Source organism: Pan paniscus, chromosome 18 (assembly GCF_029289425.2).
Source record: "Pan paniscus chromosome 18, NHGRI_mPanPan1-v2.0_pri, whole genome shotgun sequence".
NCBI lineage: Eukaryota > Metazoa > Chordata > Mammalia > Primates > Hominidae > Pan > Pan paniscus.
The window spans coordinates 21,083,521-21,105,618 of NC_073267.2; the positions used below are offsets into that span (position 1 = coordinate 21,083,521).

The window sequence follows — 22,098 nt, forward strand, 5'->3', positions numbered from 1 at the left end:
GTTGAATGGTTTTCTTAAAACAAGTAAGGCACCCTATGCTCTGGAAGAGGAAGTAACAGGAACGACTTTATTTTTCTTGAGTTTGACAAGACCGTCTATCCAAATTCCTCTCGGCGAGTAAAGCTCTGGGGTGGCATTGGATCAATTGGCATAAAAAATCTAGAATTTTCTGGGAGGAAAGGGATTGAGATCACCACAATCCCAATATTTCTCCCCAAGTTTCCTAGTTATCAAAACCTGTTGGAGGCCTTTGCTATAGAAGAACAGGATCAGAGAGATGAAGTGTTAAAGGGTGTCCACGATGGTGAGTGTGTTAAGGCTGAGCTCCCCACCACTCGTGGATCTGGACCTATCACGGTAGCTTTTGCTGCTTATTCTTTTGTTTCAAATTCCACAGGGGGCTGGGTGTGTTGTCTCACGCCTGTAATTCCAGCACTTTGAGAGGCTGAGGCTGGCAGATCACTTGAGGTCAGGAGTTTGAGACGAGCCTGGCCAACATAGTGAAATTCCGTCTCTACTAAAAATACAAAAATTAGCCGGTCATGGTGGCGGGTGCCTGTAGTCCCAGCTACTCAGAAGGCTGAACCAGGAGAATTGCTTGAATCCGGGAGGTGGAGGTTGCAGTGAGCCGAGATCGTGCCACTGTACTCCAGCCTGGGTGACAGAGTGAGACTCCATCTAAAAAAAAAAAAAAAAAAAATTTCACAAGGGCAAATCTCTTTGGATCACCAGTAGACTTACAATGTATTCTATAGACAATATTTCCACATTCCCCAAATGCTCTTTCAATCCAGCTGTGATTAACATGTTTGGAAGTAATTCATATGATAAATTGGAAGCAGTATTGACTATGTCAAAATTTAATAACTAGAGACTTTGTTTTATTTACCACTCCTATACCTTATTTAGAAAGTCCATACATTTTGGCCGGGTGCGGTGGCTCACGCCTGTAATCCCAGCACTTTGGGAGGCCAAGGGGGGCAGATCACGAGGTCAGGAAATCTAGACCATTCTTGCTAATGCGGTGAAACTCTGTCTCTACTAAAAATACAGAAAGTCCATACATTTTAACTTGAAAAAAAAAACATGCATTGTGGGAAAAGAATTAAGAGTCTAGAAATAAACGCATACCTCTGTGGTCAATTGATTTTTGATAAGGGTGCGAAGACCATTCAGTGGGACAAAGAATAGTCTCTTCAACAAATGGCTCTGGGGCAACTTGATATCCACATGCCAAAAATGAAATTGGACCCTTACCCCACACCATATATAAAAATTAACTCAAAATGGATCAAAGAGCTACACTACCCAACTCTTAGAAGAAAACATAGGGATAAATCTTTATTATCTTAGATTTGGCAATAATTTTTTATCTATGACACCAAAAGCACAAATAACAAAAGAAAAAAAAATAGATAAATTCAGGCCAGGCGCAATGGCTCAAGTCTGTAGTAATCCTAGCACTTTGGGAGATCAAGGTGGGTGGATCACTTGAGGTCAGGAGTTCGAGACCAGCGTGGCCAACATGGCAAAACCCCATCTCTACTAAAAACACAAAATTGCTGGGCTTGGTGGCTCACGCCTGTAATCCCAGCACTTTGGGAGGCCGAGGCGGGTGGATCATGAGGTCAGCAGATCAAGACCATCCTGGCTAACATGGTGAAACCCCGTCTCTACTAAAAATACAAAAAATTAGCTGGGCGCAGGGGCGGGCGCCTGTAGTCCCAGCTACTCGGGAGGCTGAGGCAGGAGAATGCCGTGAACCCGGGAGGCAGAGGTTGCAGTGAGCCGAGATTGCGCCACTGCACTCCAGCCTGGGTGACAGAGCAAGACTCTGTCTCAAAAAAAAAAAAAAAAAATTTAGCCAGGGTGGTGGCACACACCTGTAATCCCAGCTACTCAGGAGGCTGAGGCACGAGAATCACTTGAACCCGGGAGGCAGAGGTTGCAGTGAGCCAAAATTGTGCCATTGCACTCCAGCCTGGGCACCAGAGGGAAACTCTGTATCAAAAAAAAAAAAAAAAAAAGATAAATTTGATTTTATCAAAATTTAAAACCTTTTGCATCAAAGGACACTATTAAGAGAGTGAAAAGACAACTTACAGAATGGGAGAAAAACTAGTATATAATACATTTGAGAAGCGTATAGTGTCCAAAACATATAGTAAACTCTTACAACTCAACAACAAAATGACAAGCAACCCACTGTTTAAAAGGGCAAAGGGAAGTGGAGGGAGAAAAAAGTAAACAAAATGGGCAAAGGCCTTGAATAGATATTTCTCCAAGAAGTTATACAGACAGGCGACAAGCACATGAAAAGACGCTCGATGTCATTAAACATTAGAGAAGTGCACATTTAAACCACAATGAGATGCCACTTCATATCTACTAGGATGGCTATAGTGAAAAACAAACAGAGCCAGGCACAGTGGTACACACCTGTAGTCCCAGCTAGTCAGAAGAATGAGGTGGGAGGATTACTTGAGCCCAGGAGTTTGAGACCAGCCTGGGCAAAAAAGCGAGACCCTATTTAATTTAAGAAAAAATTAAATTAAATTAAAAATGAAATTTAAATGTAAAATTAAAAATCAAAAATAACATGTGTTGACAAGAATGTGGTTCAATTAGAGCCTTCATTCATTGCTGGTGAGAATACAAGATGATTCAGCCACTGTGAAAACCAGTTTGTTTTCTCAATAAGTTGAATGTAAAATTACCCATGTCACCCAGCAATTCGACTTCTAGGTCTACAACTCCCCTTCCAAATTGAAAATAGGTGTTTAAACAAAAACTCGCCTGTAATCCCAGCACTCTGGGAGACCGAGGCGGGTGGATCACCTGAGGTTAGGAGTTCAAGACCAGCCTGGCCAACATGGTGAAACCCCGTGTCTACTAAAAATACAAAACATTAGCTGGGCATGGTAGCATGTGCCTGTAATCCCAGCTACTCAGGAGGCTGAGGCATGAGAATCGCTTGAAAGCGGAGGTTGCAGTGAGGCGAGCTCACGCCACTGCTCTCCAGCCTGGGTGACAGAGCGAGACTCCGTCTCAATAAATAAATAAACAAACAAAAACTCATACGCAAATGTTCATAGCAACCCTGTTCCCAATAGCCAAAAGGTAGGAACAACTTAAATGTTCCATTAAGTGCTGGGCTCGGAGACTCACACCTGTAATCCCAGTACTTTGGGAGGCTGAGATAGGAGGATTGCTTGAACCCAGGAGTTTGAGACCAGCCTAGGTAGTATAGTGAAACTTTGTCTCTACAAAAACAAAAAATTAAAAAATTAGCTGGGTGTGGTGGCACGCCTGTAGTCCCAGCTGAGGTGAGAGGATTGCTTGACTCTGGGAAGTGGAGGTTGCAGTGAGCCAAGATCATGCATCACTGCACTACAATCTGGGCGACAGAATGAGACCCTGTCTCAAAAAAAAAAAAAAAAAAAAACAAAGACGGCCAAGTGAGGTGGCTCACGCGGTAATCCCAGCACTTTGGGAGGCCGAGGCAGGCAGATCACACGGTCAGGGGTTCGAGACCAGCCTGGCCAACATGGTGAAACCCCGTCTCTACTAAAAATACAAAAATTAGCTGGGCGTGGTGGCGGGTGCCTGTAATCCCAGCTACTCGGGAGGCTGAGGCAGGAGAATTGCTTGAACCAGGGAGGCAGAGGTTGCAGTGAGCTGAGATCATGCCACTGCCTTCCAGCCTGGGTGACAGAGTGAGACTCTGTCTCAAAAAAAAAAAAAAAAAAAGCAAAACAAATATCCCATTAAGTGATGAATGGATAAAAATAAATGTCCTATACCTATACGATAGATATTATTCAGGAATAAGTATTGATACATGCTGCAATGTGGATAAACCTTAAAATATGATATGCTGACTGGAAGAATCCAGACACAAAGGACACATGATTGTATGATTCCATTTGTAGGAAATATCCAGAATAGGCAAATCCAGAGAGACTGTGGATCTAAAGACACAGAGAGGCTATGGAGACTACAGTAGGTCTGTGGTTGGCTGGGGTAGAGAGAGGGGAGAATGGGAATTCACTGCTTAAAGAATGTGGGATTTCCTTTTGGCCTGATGAAAATGTGTTGCAATGAGAGAATGGTGATGGTTGCATAACATTGTAAGTGTACTTAATGCTACTGAACTGTATACTTTAAAAGGATTAAAATGGTAGAGTTTATGCTATGTGTATTTGACCAAATTTTTAAAAAATCACTAAGGTTCCTTGTGAATCCGATAAAATTTCAGTGGAAGGAAAGGACAACAAGGCTCTTTGATGTAAAATTATTAAGAGAGTTGGAAGAGGTGGCCCCTCTATCAATAGGGGATAGACAAGAGGGAATGGTAGTTCTGGGGCTAGGAGGTAGCTGATGGTGAAACCTGGCTCGGTCTCGCCCTTTGGCGACTGTGTTTGTGTCCTAAGATGGTGGATGTGTGGGTGACTCGAGCAAGTTGAAACTTGGGAGCCCAGGCTAGGGCTCCCTCAAAGGATAGCAGTGACCATGGTAGGAAGCCCAGGGACCAAGGTAGGAAGTCCCAAGATCCAGTGGTGATCTGAAAAAGCAAGAAATTGAGCTTTGGCTTGGTGGCATCCCCATGGTCAGCAGAGTTGGGGAGCAGGCGACTCCTTTAGACAAGCCTGGCTCTCTGGTCTGTCCTCATCCTGCGCTCCCTTCACCAGTTTCTCTTAAATGCTGGGTCCTGCAGGCCTGGCAGGTTTCTATTTCTGCTTCAGTTTGCCCTGCATCCCTCCCAGCAGGAGAGACAGTAGTTCCTGACTATCAGACCGGCTGGTCTGAGTTGTGGCTTTAAGAAGAGAAGAGGACACCTGGGGTCCCTGGGGAGACAGGAGGGTACCACGGCCTAGAGAGGGAAGCACTGACCGGGGCATTTGGCATGTGACTGCCCCAGTTCTGCATGCTCATTCCAGTTCAGGCAACTGTTCCTCTAGAATACATAGCTACTGCCTCATTTAAAATGAATGGAGCTGGCTGGGCGCAGTGGCTCACGCGTGTAATGCCAGCACTTTGGGACGCCGAGGTGGGCAGACCACCTGAGGTCAGGAGTTCGAGACCAGCCTGGCCAACATGGCAAAACCCAGTCTCTACTAAAACTACAAAAATTAGATGTGGTGGTGCATGCCTGTAATCCCAGCTACTCGTGAGGCTGAGGCAGCAGAATTGCTTCAACCCAGGAGGCGGAGGTTGCAGTGAGGTGAGATCACACCACTGTACTCCAGCCTAGGCGGCAGAGTGAGACTCCCTCTTAAAAAAAATAAAAAATAAAAATAAATAAATAAAGCTGATTAAGACAGTGGTCCCCAACCTTTTTGGCACCAGGGACCAGTTTCATGGAAAACAGTTTTTCCATGGATGAGGGACTGGGGTTGGGGGATGGTTTTGGGATGATACAAGCACGTTACATTTATTGTGTACTTTCTTTCTATTATTATTACATTGTAATATGTAATGAAATAATTATACAACTCACCATCATGTAGAATCAGTGGCAACCCTGAGCTTGTTTTCCTGCAACTAAGTGGTCCCATCTGGGGGGTGATGGGAGATGGTGACAGATCATCTGGCACTAGTTAGATTCTCATAAGGAACATGCAGCCTAGATCCCTCACATGTGCAGTTCACAATAGGATTCATGCTCCTATGAGAATCTAATGCTGCCACTGATCTGACAGGAGGTGGAGCTCAGGTGGTAATGTGAGCGATAGGGAGTGGCTGCAGATACAGATGAAGCTTCCATGCTCACTCGCCACTCACCTTCTGTTGTACCACCTGGTTCCTAACAGGCCATGGACCGGTACCAGCATGTGGCTGCAGGGGCTGGGTACCCCCGAAATAAGGGGAACCCCCAAAGTAGCCCTATTTGATAGTTAGAGAGCTGAGTCAGGGACTTCTTTGGAAAATGTTGGAGCTCATTTCTCAGGTTGTCCCACAGCATTCTTTTGTGACTTTAACTTATCTTTCAAGATAAAGTTGACACACATCCACATATGTAAAACCACTCCCTTCCAGTCTTGGAATCTGCTTTGTGAGATGCAGCTCCTCTGGCAAGTGAAGAGGTAGAAAGATGAACCAGGAAGAGGAAGGATGTGAGTGGCTGTGGCCTTTCTGAGCCGTTTGTTACTTTCTCACCTTGGAATTCCTGTATCATCCAAGACTGTTTCACCATTCTGCACCTCTTGCAGAGGCCAGTATCTCTCCCAGGAACACAATTACACTCCATCCCTTCTTCCCATGGTGAACTCTAGTTCGTCCTTCAAAACAGCCCAGGGGTTTTCTGACCTCTCCAAGGCTGGGTTCGATGCCCCTTTGTTTTCCCTTGCACTCACCAACTTCCCTACTCTTACCATACCTTATTGATCTTATTCCTGTGTCTCCTCCTACACTTTAAGTTTCTCAAAGGCAGCTGGAATCAATCCATTCAAGTTTTAATTCCAGCTCCACCATTTCCAGTACGACTTGGCAAGCCACTAAAACTCAGTTATCTAATCTGTAACATGGAGATAATAATTCCTGCCTTATTGGCTTGGCTTAGTGATTCAAATTTGTAAAATAGGCCGGGAGCAGTGGCTTATACCTGTAATCCCAGCCCTTTGGGAGGCCAAGGCGGATGGTTCACTTGAGGTCAGGAGTTCAAGACCAGCCTGATGAACATGGTGAAACCCTGTCTCTACCAAAAATACAAAATTAGCCAGGCCTGGTGGTGCACACCTGTATTCCCAGCTACTTGGGAGGGTGAGGCAGGAGAATTGCTTGAACCCGGGAAGTGGAGGTTGCAGTGAGCTGAGATTGCACCATTGCACTCCAGCCTGGGCAGCAAGAATGAAACTCCATCTCAAAAAAAAAAAAAAATTGTAAAATATTTGGCCAGGCACAGTGGCTCTCACCCATAATCCCAGCACTTTTAGAGGCCAAGGCTTGAGCCCAGGAGTTTGAGACCAGCCTGGGCAACATGGCAAGACTCTTTCTCTACAAAATAAAGAAAATAAAAAATGAAATAAAATTTGTAAGATACTTCAAACCATGCCTGGGAGATAAATGCTCAATAAATATGAGCTATAATAAAAATAAAAATAATTATTGTTGCAATTACTATTATTCATCTCTTTAATCTCAACATCTAGCACAAAAGTTGGTATGAAGTAAGCAGTCAGTGTTAAATAGAACTGTGGTTAATGCATTAACTGTGGTGAACCTGGAACTGTGCTGTTCTATGTAGTAGCCACCAGCTACATGTGTCTGTTGAGCACTTGAAATGAAGTATGTTGTAAGTGCAAAAACACACAGTGTTGAAGACTTAGCATGTAAAACAGAAAGTAAGATAACTCATAAATAATTTTTTATTTTTATTTTTTTGAGACAGGATCTCAGGCTGGAGTGCAGTGGCACAATCTTGGCTCACTGCAGCCTCAACCTCCCAGGCTCAAGCAATCCTCCCATCTCAGCCTCCTGAGTAGCTGGGACTACAGGCGTTCACCACCACACCCAGCTAATTTTGTTTATTTTTTATAGAGATGACGTCTCGCTATGTTGCCCAGGCTGGTCTTGAACACCTGGGCTTGAGCAATCCTCCTGCCTTGGCCTCTCGTAGTACTGGGATTTACAGGCATAAGTCACCATGCCCAGCATAATATTTTTTTTATATTAATTACATGTTGAAGTAATAAGATTTTGAATGTTTTAGGTTAAGTGAGATATATTCTTGTTTGTTTGTTTGAGATGGAGTTTCTCTCTTGTCGCCCAGGCTGGAGTGCAATGGCACAATCTCAGTTCCCTGCAACCTCCCCTCCCGGGTTCAAGCGATTCTCTTGCCTCAGCCTCCTAAGTAGCTGGGATTACAGGCACCCGCCACTGCACTCAGCTAATTTTGGTATTTTTAGTAGAGAGGGGGGTTTCACCATGTTGGCCAGGCTGGTCTCGAACTCCTGACCTCAGGTGATCTGCCAGCCTCGGCCTCCCAAAGTGCTGGGATTACAGGCATAAGCCACCATGCCTGGCCAAGTGAAATATATTCTTAAAAATAATCTTATCTGCTTGCTTTTACTTTTTAAAATGAGATGCCAGGAAGTTTAAAGTTACAAATGTGGTGGCTGCATTATCTTTCTATTGGACAGCACACACCTATTCATTCTTAACCTACTGTCACTACAGCAAATCTTCACACAACCTCATTTATGCTCAAATATGATGTAAGCTCTAGGAGTGCCAATAATTCATTTAGGACGATGATTCATTGAGAATCAAAACTACATCCAATTGGTTTGTAAAGGATTTTCCATGCAGGGTTAATAAGCTAGTGTACAGAAGTGTGTCGAAAAGGGACTAAAGTTTTACTGGGATTTTCCAGGTTCGCCGTGATCCTGAGATTCAAGAACTGCGTCAGTGGCAGAAGAAACTTCGCGAGGCCAAGCACATTCACCAGCGAGTCAAAATTTTCTGGGCCAAGCAAGAACAAAAAGGTAAGTTGCTGGATTCACTGTCCTTAGTTCATTCAAGAAAAGCCTGATTCTTATTCCAGGCTCAAGAAGGAGGCCCTCTGAGCTTTTGTAAGGTCCTTGTCTGCATGGAACTCAGCTTGTGCATGGGGGAAGTGGCTGCATATTAAGATTCTGCTCTGGAATGACAGAGGTGATGTGATATAATTTACAGGGCCATTTCTCTCCCACAGGGACAAATTCAGTGTCTCCCTGTGTCTGCAGGTTTCTATTTTTGAAGCTACAAGACATCAAGAATAACCCATTATTTTGGAAACACAGGTCTATCAGTATGATGGATAGTTATAGTTATTCTTCTAAGTTGTTGATTGTGTGTCTGAACTCAGATGGTATTTTATGCTTGTCTTCTCCCCTTTTGCGATGGCTAATTTTATGTGTCAACTTGACCGGGCTGTGAGATGCCCAGATTAAACATTATTTCTAGATCTGTCTGTCAAGGTGTTTCCAGAGAGATTAGCATTTGAATTGATTGACCAAATAAAGCAGATGGACCTCCCTAATGGGCTTCATCCAGTCTGTTAAGGGCCTGAATAGAACAAAATGGTGGAGGAAGGTTGCATGAACTCTGCCTGGCCATGTGAGCTGGGGGCCTTGATCTTCTGCCCTTGGTGCTCCTGGCTCGCAGGCCTTCAAACCCAGACTAGAATCTACACTATTGGTTCTCTGGACTTCCTAGGTCTCTAGCTTGCAAATGGCAGATTGTGGGACTTCTCAGTCACCATAATTTCATGAGCCGATATCTTCTTTTTTTTTTTTTTGAGATAGAGTCTCACTCTGTTCACCCAGGCTGGAGTGTAGCGGCGTGACCTTGGTTCACTGCAACCTCCGCCTTCTGGGTTCAAGTGATTCTCCAGCCTCAGCCTCCTGAGTAGCTGGGATTACAGGCTTGCTCCACCACGCCTGGGTAATTTTTGTATTTTTAGTAGACACAGGGTTTCACCATGTTGGCCAGGCTAGTCTTGAACTCCTGACCTCAAGTGATCTGCCGCCTCGGCCTCCCAAAGTGCTGGGATTACAGGCATGAGCCACCGTGCCCAACCTGATATGTTTTCAAATGGGAAAAATTAAATTGCAGAACTATAAGTTTTTATTCATATAAAAAAAATATGTATGGCCTTTAATCCTAGGACTTCGGGGGCCTGAGGCAGGTGGATCACCTGAAGTCAGAAGTTCAAGACCAGCCTGGCCAACATAGTGAAACCCTGTCTCTACTAAAAATACAAAAATTAGCCGGGCATGGTGGCGGGCACCTGTAATCCCAGCTACTTGAACCTAGAAGGCAGAGGTTGCAGTGAGCCGAGATCGTGCTACTGCACTTCAGCCTAGGCAACACAGCCAGACACTGTCTCAAAAAAATATATATTTATATATATAAACATATATATAAATATATATTATTATATATTAAATATATTATATATATTAATTATATATTTATATATATTAATATATAATATATATTAATATATATTTAATATTTTAATATATATTTAATATATAATATATATTAAATATATTTTTATATGTGATATATTATATGTATTTATATATATAAATACATATAATATATATGCATGGAAACACAGAGATGCCAAACAGTCTGGAAGAAAATTATTGGTAGTTACCTTTGAGAATTTGGACCAGAGGGGTGGAACCACACTGTTGGAATCTTTTAGATAAGCATATAGTACTTTATAATTATGAGAAACTACAAAAAATAGTCATACATCCCTCAGCAGGCCACAGGCCATCGTGCCTTGGGTCGTCTAACCTCCCCATCCTACCCTGTCCCCATCCTCCCTCAGTGGGCTGCAGCCCCTCCAGTCTCTTTTCTGTTCTTACAATGTGCCAATGCCTTCTTCACCTTGAGACTCTGTACTTCCTATTCCTTTTTTTTTTTTTTTTTTTTTTTCTGAGACAGAGTCTCGCTCTGTCACCCAGGCTGGAGTGCAGTGGCACAATCTCAGCTCACTGCAACCTCCACCTCTGGGGTTCAAGCGATTCTCATGCCTCAGCCTCCCAAGTAGCTGGGATTACAGGCGTTTGCCACCATGCCCGGCTAATTTTCGTTTTTTTCGTAGAGACGGGGTTTCACCATGTTGGCCAGGCTGGTCCTGACCTCCTGACCTCAAGTGATCCTCCTTCCTCGGCCTCCCAAAGTGCTGGGATTACAGGCATCAGCCACCATGCCTGTTGCTCAGCCGGGATGGAGAACCTAAGGAGATGCGAGATGCCCAGTTGTTTTGTGCTTTCTTTAAAATGTGGAGTCCTTTAGGCCTGTGCTCTCGGCTCTGGGCAACAAGTCCCGCTGACGCTTGACTGTACAGCTGCTATTAGGTTGGTGCAAGAATAATTGCAGTTTTTGCCATTAAAATAATGACATTAAATGCAATTACTTTTGCACCAACCTAAATTTATTTACTGGACAATTGCCTTCCCCACTAGCATGTAACCTACATGAAATAATAGGACACATTGACATCATGGTACCTCCTGATGTGATGTGTCTGCCTGGCTTAACTCCTAGTACAGTGCCTGGCACAAAGTGAGCACCAGATAAATATCAGTTGAACGAATGAATGAATGAATGAATGGAGCTGTGAGGTTTAAATGAGTCAATAAACAGAAGGTTCCTGGTGTAGAGTAGGAGCACATCAAATTGGTGATCTAAGCTGCCCTTGTAAAGAAGCAGCTTGAGCTATCACTGTTTGGCTTGCTCAGCACAGGCCTCTGTTCCATGCACAACTGCAGTTTCATTTGGCTTCAAAACTGGAAGGCAATCAGGGCTGTAATCAGTTTAAAGGTCGAGGAAAGTGCAGCATGCCTATTTCTTTCTGTTGGTCTGTATTCTTTGGATTTGATTTGCAGTTGGTTGATTGACTGATTGGGCTCACTTCGGAGCAGGGAGAATAGACTGGAGTTCATGCTTTTATCCAGCCCGCAGCAGAGGGGCTGGAGGGGCTGGTGGAAGCAGTTCCATTTCCACCATCTGCTGCTGGCTTCCCGTGCCACCTTCCAAGGGCTCCAGAAGGAGTGAGCCGTGCTTTCCAAACAAGAAACACCTCTTCGGTAAATACCCCAGTGTGAACCCATGGATAGGTTCCCATATATGCTGAGACCGTGAAATGGCCTTTGGGCAAACAAGCCAATTCTGAAGTCTGTCCCCAGGTCTGTGATCGGTTAAGAAGGAAGTCAGGACAGCAGAAAGGACAGGTAAAGGACCAGGCTTTGGAGTTGGCCAGACCTGCCCTTGGAATCCTAACTACCTACCACTTCTATCCATGTGACCCTGATCTACTGAACTTCATGAAGCTTCAGTTTTCCCTTGTGTAAATGGGACTAGTAATAATAGTGTCTATCTCGTACAAGTGTTATTACAAGATTATAAGAGATGATGATCTTTAGAACAAGTCCTGGCACATAGTTCCCATAAATGTTAGTTATTGTCATGATAGTATTATTAAAATATTTGTGTTGATTTCTTCCAATAGACTCCAAGCTCCATGGGCTTTCATGTAGGACCGTGTTTGTCTTATTCATCATGAGCCTGGCACAGAGCAGGTGGTCTGTACATATTTAGGGGATGAAGCTCTGGGCTTCATTTTACATATGAAGAAATGAAGTTCCAGCAAGATTGAGTGACTTGCCCAAGGTCACACAGCAGAGGAGAGCCTGGGGCTGGGCCCAGGACTTCCCTTTCTCTGTCCAGTGTTCTAACACATCCTGGAGGACAGATGCAGAGAGCTAAGACATTCTCTTAGATTCTGCCCTCAGACCCAGCTTCTCAGGAATCTTCTGGAACATGACATATGACCTGTTCAGTTTCCTCTCTGGGCTTCAGGGTTCTTGCTGTTTATGTTTTCATGGACTGAAGCCTCCAGCTAGGGGCTGAATTATGAGAAGCAGAGTACAACCTGCTGCACACCAGGTGAAGGAGAACTTCTTGTTCCCTTTAACTGTCGCCGAGTTGAATCATTTTGTTAAGCTCATGCACTAGAGTTACTTCCTATTTTAAACCTTATGAATCTGGGTAGTGTGGGGGGTTACAAAATAAATCTCCCCAGCCAAGGTGACACCTCAATTAGACCTCAAAGGCTTGCAGTGAAGCAGTTTGAAAATGGATGTTAAGCACATGCTAGTTCTCCTTTAGACTTGCAATAAAAAATAGTGGAGTGATTGCAAATGAAAATCGTTTTTCAACTTCATTAAAAAAAAAAAGCTCATCTATGTACAAATCCAGGAGACAGGCATCTTTTTAAGTTGTTGCCATTTTATCCACATTGTGCTCCGGCATTTACAGTACAAAGAGATTTTACCAAGTTCATAGCTTAGAGCAACCTTGGGCAGTCAGGAGGTCTGAGGGAGAGTCACATCAGCTGTCGGGGTGGAATTGTGGTCATATATAGCCTGTCTCACGTTACAGTGAGTCAGAGACTGCCTGTCCCAAACAGTATTTTCTTCTAGGATGGAAGCAGTGTGAAGTTATCTTCAAGTCTCTATCCATCAGGACAGATGCAGGAATTATTTTAAAACGTGTATGGTAAGAATTTCAGCCAATGTAGTTTAAAATAAGATGCCCAAGTCATTTTTGAGATGTAGTAAAAAATATCGTGTCTCGATTAATAGTATATTTTTAGCCTCACATAGTCAGTAATTGTTTTCAAATGTGCTTTGTAATTGAATATCCATATTTTATTTAGAAATCTAGTATGAGCAGGGAGAAAGAAACCATAGAAATTGTTCCCATAACATCAGATTACATTACATATGTGTGTGTATATATATATATGCACACACATATATATACATCATATATATCATCAGATAAATTTATCATGTATGTGTTTGTGTGTATATTCTTTATATATGCACAAATAATCTCTAAATAACTATCACTTCTTAATGTTTTGAAGAAAAGGCAGAGACTTGGAGGGAGAGATTGATCTGTCAAAGGAAATGAATTGTCTACTTTTTGTTTGCTTAACTGTTTATTTCCTACTTCATTCCAAGAGTGGTTTTTAGTAGTTAGGGAAATACACACAATATGGTATTTTTAGGTAAAGGTGGTAATTAAGGAATAATTAAGATTAGGGAAAAAAATAAAGCCACTCAGTTCTGTAAGTAAAATACTTAACTTCAAGGCCTAGGCTGACAAATACAAATTATATATATTCAAGGTGTGCAACATGATGATTTAATATTCGTATACTGTATTAGTCCATTTTCACACTGCTATAAAGAATAGCTGAGACTGGGTAATTTATAAAGAAAAGAGGTTTAATTGACTTACACAGTTCTGCATGGCTGGGAGGTCTCAGGAAACTTAAAATCATGGCGGAAGGCAAAAGGGAAGCAAGGCACGTCTTATATGGTGGCAGGAGAGAGAGAGAGTGAGGGGGGAACTGTCAAACATAAACCATCAGATCTCATGAGAACTCACTCACTATCATAAGAACAGTATGGGGGAAACCTCCCCCATGATCCAGTCACCTCCCACCAGATCCCTCCTTCCACACATGGGGATTACAATTCGAGATGAAATTTGGGTGGGGACACAGAGCCAAGCCGTATCATACATACTGTGTAATGATTACTATGATCAAATTAATGAACACATCTATCACCCTTAGTTATGATTTGTGTGTGTGTATGTGTGTGGTGAGGACACTTGAAATCTGTTCTCTTACCAATTTTTAAATAAACAATTCAGTATTATTAACTGTAGTTACCATACTTTACATTAGATCCCCAGAACTTATTCATCTTATAACTGAAAGCTTGTACCCTTTGACCAACATAGAAGTTTCTTAGGAAAACATGCCAAAGTAAAGATGGAAATAGAATCTATTACATAAATTCACAGTGTCCATAAGAAAAAAGACAAACCATTTGTTCAGGAAATACTCAGCGCTTCCCTAATACATTATGCAATGTGAATCATGGCCTCAAAAATGTTCCTATAGTGAATAGAAATATGGCTCTGAGCTTCCAGGAAGCCACAACAATAAAGGAAATAGGATTATTAATGATTTATTGTGTCCTCAAGATTAAGTGAGTTTCTTGGAAGCACACCTTCCTGGAGCTGAGACTTGATTTTTCTTTCATAAAGAGGACACTATAACATACTGAACACCATTTTGTTCCCAAATATAGTAAGTTTCTTAGAGCAGTGTTTCCTTCTAGAGGGAAAACATGAAAGCCCGGAGTAGAGGGTGGAGACCAGAGAAAGTTCTTTTCCCTAATTTTAATTTAGACCACAATGACAAATCCTAGCGATTAGGATTTCCCTGTGGTTTAAAGGCTATTCTTAAGATGAACACCTCATCTTACCGCCCCACCTGCTTGTGACCTTAGGATTTGCTGGAGGCTGTGGTCACAGCTGTAATCCCAGTGCTTTGGGAGGCCAAGGTGGGAGAATTGCTTGAGCCTAGGAGTTCGAGACCAGCCTGGGCAACACAATGAGACCCCGTCTCTACAAAAAATAAAATTAGCCAGGCGTGCTAGCACACTCCTGTAGTCCCAGCTACTCAGGAAGCTGAGGTGGGAGGATTGCTTGAGCCTAGGAACCCGAGGCTGCACTAAGCGGTGACTGCACCACTGCACACCAGCCTGGGTAATGAGCAAGACCTCGTCTCAAAATAAATAAATAAATAAGGTATGCTGGAACTTAGTTCTTTCCTTCCTAGCCCATGTAATTGGGTGCATTGTCGAGAGCAGAGAAGGATGTCTGCAACTAAGGAGTAGCTACGAGCGATGGAGCTTATACCATGTGCCAGACACTACACTAAGCACCTTATGTTTCCACGTAGTCCTCACACCTGGTATCTCAGAGAGGTGAGATCATCTCCATCGTACAGATGAGGAAACCGGGGCTGGGAGGATACACGGCTTGCACAAGTCCATGCAGCCAGTCAGGCCAGAGACCAGGGATTTGAACCCGGATCTACCTGATGCCAAAGAGGCTAGAGCCGTCCCAGGCCATGCTGTTCTGTAACCCAAGTGCCCAATAGGCCACAGTGGTCCAGTGCAAAGCTTCTCAGCATGGTAACTAAGGACCCACAGGCTGGACAGCAGGCAGTGTCTGGCTGTGCCTCCCAGCCTGCACCCTGACACTGGAGTGACCACAGACCACTAGTATAGGGGAGGCTTGGCAGTAGAGGAGGCTGAGAGCCCCATTCAAAGGCTGCAGGATCTACATGAGTGTTTTGGGGAGATATTTTCACTAAAGCAAGAAACCAGGGTTAAGTGAATAAGGATAAGAATATTCTTTTCTCCCTCTTTCCAAATCCTCTGTCCATCTACATTTGAGGAGCAGAGAAGGGTTTGGCCACCAGAGAGGGAACCTGGGTACCGGGAACACTCTAGCCTGTGGCTCAGGAAGTGAGTTCTAGCATTAGTTGAGAACCTTTGTGACCAACACTCTATCATCTAACAAAAAAGGTCAAGTTTTAGTGATGTATTTTCCTAAGACAATCACTGTTGAGTATATCAGCCCATAGTTTTCCCATTCATCTATCAACATACAAATATAAGCCAGGTGCGGTGGCTCACGCCTATAGCTCCAGCACTTTGGGAGGCCGAGGCAGGCGGATCACTTGAGGCCGGGAGTTTGAGATCAACCTGGCCAACATGGTGAAACCCCGTCTCTACTAAAAATACAAAAAAATTAGCCAGGCATGGTGGCACATGCTTGTAGTCCCAGCTACTTGGAAGGCTGAGGCATGAGAATTGTGTGAACCAGGAGGTGGAGGTTGCAGTGAGGTGGAGGTTGCAGTGAGCCGAGATCACACTACTGCACTCTAGCCTGGGTGACAGAGCAAGACTCTGTCTCAAAAAAATAAAAAACGTAAATATATATATTTATAAACATGTAACCATATTATATATGCTGTACCGTAACTTGCTTGTTTTTTCTTCACTTGGCAATATATCATTGCCATCTGCTTCATGCCAGCACACACAGATCTATCCCATTATTTTTAGTGGCTCCATAAAAATGATAGCGCTGTACCATACTTTTGTAAAACCAATTCCTATGAATGGATAGTTGGCTTGTATTATGAACAATGCTCCATAAACATTGTTGTAGCTATATTCTAGCTTACTTGTAGAAGTATTTCTTTTTCTTTTCTTTTCTTTTTTTTTTTTTGAGACAGAGTCTCGCTCTGTCGCCCAGACTGAAGTGCAGTGGCACAGTCTTGGGTCACTGCAACATCCGCCTCCCAGGTTCAAGTGATTCTCCTGCCTCAGCCTCTTGAGTAGCTGGGATTATAGGCGAGTGCCACCACACCCAGTTAATTTTTGTATTTTTAGTAGAGACGGGGTTTCACCATGTTGGCTAGGCTGGTCTCGAACTCCTGACCTCAGGTGATCCACCCGCCTCGGCCTCTTAAAGTGCTGGAATTACAGGCGTGAGCCACCGCGCCCAGCCTTGTAGAAGTATCTCTATAGGATTAATTCCTAGAAGTGGAATTGCTGGGTCAAAGGACACGCACATATTAAATTTAGACAGTGATCACCATACTGTCATCCAAAAATGTTATATTAATTTATACTTAATGCTACCAACCCACTGTGGGACTTTTGATGGGTGATGTCATCTTTGTGCTACATTTTCTCTACTTGTAAAATGAGAATTCTTATGCCTCAGTAATAATTCTAAATGAGGTCATTGTTTTGATAGGACCGTGGCTCCTTCAGAAGAAATATATCTGTAAATCTAAGGTGTCATTTTCATTTGCATTTTTTTCTTTCATAGTTCCTCAAAACTTAGTTCCTTCTCCATTTTAACCTGCAAAATAAATAATTTGATTGAGAGACATCTAGTGACTTCATGTCTTGGCACTGCCTTCACCAGTTCTATTTTTAGGACTCACCAGTGTCTGGGGATGTTTGGATGACATCAACTTTTACACATATCTTTTCATTTAAAATTTGCAAAAGTCTGCACAGCTATGACATGACACAAGCCTCCCACTGCAATGCCTGAAGATCCCTACTGTTCTGAGATTTAAAAATAAAAGACGATTTCCTTTCTTAATGATTTGCCCTAAAAGTTCAAGATCCTGTATTGAAGTTTATGCGAATGACCACTTCCAACTTCATAAGCTTCATCTCTGATGTGATCTCGGCTCACTGCAACCTCCGCCTCCCGGGTTCAAGTGATTCTCCTGCCTCAGCCTCCCGAGTAGCTGGGACTACAGGCGCACGCCACCACGCCTGGCTAATTTTTGTATTTTTAGTAGAGATGGGGTTTCACCATGTTGGCCAGGATGCTCTTGATCTCTTGACTTTGTGATCTGCCCGCCCTGGCCTCCCAAAGTGCTGGGATTACAGGCGTTAGCCACCGTTCCCGGCCGATGCAGAATGCTTTTGAAGGATATAGATAAATCTACAAACCCCTAGACGGCTCATGACCAGATTGGGCTAAGTTTCCCATTTCTCACTGTGCAACCTCGAGCAGGTTGCTTAACCTCTCTGTGACTCAGTTTGTCTGGCAATACAATGGCAATACTAATACTAGTAACCAAGCCATAGAGTTTTTGTGAGGATTAAATGAACTGGAATAGTGCCTGGCCCATAATAAGTGATCAATAAATGATAATTATTATTAATTAAGCAAAGCATTCAACATATGGTTAATACATATTGTTAAGAATATTGGCAGCCAGGTGCAGTCACTCATGCCTGTAATACCAACACTTTGGGAGGCCAAGATGGGAGGATCACTCGAGAGCCCAGGAGTTCGAGACCAGCCCGGGCAACGTAGAGAGACTATCTCTACAAACAATATGAAAACTAGCTGGGTATGGTGGTCTGTGCATGTGGTCCCAGCTACTTGGGAGGCTGAGGCAGGAGGATCTCTTGGTCTTGGGAGGTCGAGGCTTCAGAAAGCCACGATCACGCTGCTGTACTCCAGCCTGGGCAACAGAGTAAGACCCTGTCTCAAAAAAAATAAAAATAAAAATATTGGCTTTGGAGGGTCTGACAGAACCGAGCTCCTGCCTTTTACCATCAGGATGGTTCCTGGGCAAGTTGTTAATCCTCTCCAGGCTGTTTTCTCCTCTGTTGTGTGGGGACAATTAGGATCTGTCACAAAGGGCTACTGTGAGGATTAAGTAAAACAGCCATGTATGGAATTAAACAGATCTCTGGCACAAAGTGAATGGTCAGTAACTGGTGGCTGGTTTTAGTAATATTTTTTAAAGCTGTCAGCAAAAATAAAGTTTTTATTCCAGGTAATTTATGTACAGCCGTGGTTCTCAATGCTGGCTGCAGATTAGAATCTCCTGGGGGAAATTTATAAGCTGTGTCAGGCTAGAGGCCAGAAAAAGTGATTACATGGGTTTATTCTTGGTAGAGAATGTGTTGTAACCACATCAGCAAAGCCCTAATACTATGGATTAGCTACAAGATCCCAGTAATAGCTTTGGATTCAAAATCTTCCTTTGCGAGGCTCTTCTCACTAATGCAGTTTCATTTGGTCTAAAATTCAGGGGATCTGAGTTCCTGTTCGACTCTGCAATTTACCAGCTACATGGACCTTGCTTTCTGCTTTGAAAAATTGAATGGTTGAATCAGGAAATCTCTATAACAGCAAAACAGATTATCCCATAGGTGTTTGCTGTAGAATATCCTGCCTCCCAGGCAAGAGGCCTGCTGTCTGGGCGAATCTAAACCTTGAAAACCTGTTGCTGCCGTTTTGGTGGCCGTTGCCGGGTTTGGGAGTTTGGTCTCAATGTTGAAGGCAAGAACAATAGATGGTGAACGTTCTGCTCACTACTGGGCTTTTGTTGGGGAAAGCGAGGTGGGATCACTGGGGGAGGCAGAGAGTAAATCCGGAAGTTTAGAGGGTGAGGCAGAGAAGAGGGAGGCATGAATTCGGTATTTGGCAATTTGGGAAAGTTTGGAGGAAAAGAGTAGGGAGGTTTAAAGGAGATTTTTGTGAAGTTTGATCACATGTTTGAGAAGGTAGGAAGCACATATTCTGGAAGGAGGCTCCTCCTGTCACTACATTTGAACCTGTCACACCCAGAATGACTCTTTCTGAATGCAAGTTGGAGCTAACCGGGAGGGCAATGGGAAATTCTGTCTGCCTTGTCAAGCTGTGGCCCGGCCTACAGGACAGCATTGCCTACCTGTGGCTGCCAAACGTTGGGTGTCTGCAAAGATCCGCAATCCTCATAGCAGCTCTAATTTAGAGTGCCAACTACATGCCAGGCACTTTGCATATATTATTTCTAATCTTCACAGAAAACAGAATGAGTAGAAATTATTATTGCCCGGCCGGGCACAGTGGTTCATGCCTGTAATCCCAGCTCTTTGGGAGGCCGAGGTGGGCAGATCACTTGAGGTTAGGAGTTCGAGACCAGCCTGGCCAACATGGTGAAACCCTGTCCCTACTAAAAATACAATAATTAGCCAGGCAAGATGGCAGGCGCCTGTAATCCCAGCTACTCGGGAGGCTGGGACTGCAGAATTGCTCGAACCTAGGAGGCAGAGGTTGCAGTGAGGCAAGATCACGCCACTGCACTCCAGCCTGGGCCACAGAGTGAGACTCCATAGCAAAAAAAAAAAAAAAAAAAAAAAGGCAGCTATTATTGCCCCTGTCTTTCAGGGGAGGAAACTGTGTCTCAGAGGTTAAATCATTCACCTTTGGTCACACAGCTTTGAAGTGGCAGAACTGAGAAAATTTATTTATTTATTTATTTATTTTGGAGATAGGGTCTCACTCTGTCACCCAGGATGGAGTGCAATGGCATGATCTTGGCTCACTGCAACCTCCACCTCCGGGGTTCAAGGGTTCCTCCTGCCTCAGCCTCCCGAGTAGCTGGGATTACAGGCGCGCGCCATCACACCCTGCTAATTTTTGTATTTTTAATAGCAATGAGGTTTTACTATGTTGGCCAGGCTGGTCTCGAACTCCTGACCACAAGTGATCCACCCTCCTCGGCTTCCCAAAGTGCTGGGATTACAGGTGTGAGCCACCACACCCGGCCAGTCACCCAGGATTTTAATGATTTATTTTGTTTATTGTCTATGTGACTGCACTAGAATGTAAGTTCTCTGACAGCAGGGACCTTTCTTTCCTATTTTGTTCACTGCTCTATCCTCAGCATCTAGAACAGTGCCCAGCACATGGTAGACAGTCAAGGAATACTTGTTGGTTGAATGAATGGATCTGTGTTACATAACCTCCTTCCCAGATCAGCCAGCTTGCCAAACGCTCTATGGGCAAGTAAACAGAACTGAGGCTGGACACAGTGGCTCACACCTGTAATCCCAGCGCTTTGGGAGGCCAAGTTGGGAGGATCACTTGAAAAGTTCGAGACTAGCCTGGGCAATGTTAAGAGACCCTGTATCCACTAAAAAAATAAAAAATAAATAACTGGGTAGCGTGGTGCATGCCTGTAGACCCAGCTGCTCAGGAGGCTGAAGCAGGAGGACCTCTTAAAGCTCAGGAGGTTGAGGCTGCCGTGAGCTATGGTTGTGCCACTGCACTCCAGCCTGGGAGACAGAGCAAGACCCTGTCTCCAAAAAAAGAAAAATAAAGCAAACAGAACTGTTTCCAAAAAAAAAAAAAAAAAATTAAGGGAAGATATATGCTTACATATAATATATAAATGGGTAAAGACCGCCTGTAATCTCAGGACTTTGGGAGGCCAAGGCTGGTGGATCACCTGAGATCAGGAGTTCAAGACCAGCCTGGGCAACATGGTGAAACCCTGTCTCTACTAAAAATACAAAAATTAGCTAGGCGTGGTGGCAGGCACCTGTAATCTCAGCTACTTAGAAGGCTGAAGCAGGAGAATCGCTTGAACCCGGGAGGTGGAGGTTGCCGTGAGCCAAGATCACACCATTGCACTCCAGCCTGGGCGACAGAGCGAGACTCCGTTTCAAAAAATAATAAGAAAGAAAGACAAAAAGTCCATTAAAATATAATCCCCAGATGCTAATAGCGATTATCTCTGGGTGGTTGTAATGCAGGCGATTGATGAGTTGATTGATTTTTGCCTTTTTTTCTAAAACAGAAATGCAAGTGATTATTTTTCTTTTTTGATTATCCATAATTTCTAAAAATAATAAAAAGGAGTGTTTGTTTACATTCATTGTGCACTTACTATGAGGCAAGCATTTTCCCAAGCACTTTACTAGTAGCAACTCAATTATTCTTTACACCTTTGAAGTAGTTACTGCTATGGTCTCCATTTTATAGATGAAGAAACTGAGGCAGAGAGAGGTCAAACAGTGTATCTGGGGCCACACAGCAAAAACATAGCAGAACCAAGCAGCTTGACTCCAGAGTCCTCCCTCTCTCTCTCCTCATTAGGCTGCAATGCACAGATGTTATTTATGGAGTTCAAACACTCAAGAGAAATCTGTTGGTGTTCAGTTTCCTGCAAAGTCCATTAGGACTTCTGGTTGCATTGCCAAGGGCATGAAGCACATGCTTCTTTATGCCTGTGAGCCTGCCTTAAAGAGTAACGATCCCGCCCACCAAATTGTCCCTGCTTCTCTCTGTGAGCACCAGTCCAAGGCTGTTGACACATGGTGTTCACCCTTAGGATCTAAATTT

The 22,098-nt window shown here is 43.6% G+C and overlaps 1 protein-coding gene across 3 annotated transcripts in view; it reads left to right on the forward strand.

Moving 5' to 3' along the window:
- The window catches only part of IQCK (IQ motif containing K), a 141,319-nt gene that overhangs the window by 100,842 nt on the left and 18,379 nt on the right, over positions 1-22,098 (forward strand). For all 3 annotated transcript variants that reach the window (XM_034939943.3, XM_034939945.3, XM_014341691.4), the window contains one exon: positions 8,375-8,486. In XM_034939943.3, coding sequence (XP_034795834.3) covers positions 8,375-8,486 — 112 coding nt within the window. The remainder of the gene's footprint in view (positions 1-8,374; positions 8,487-22,098) is intronic.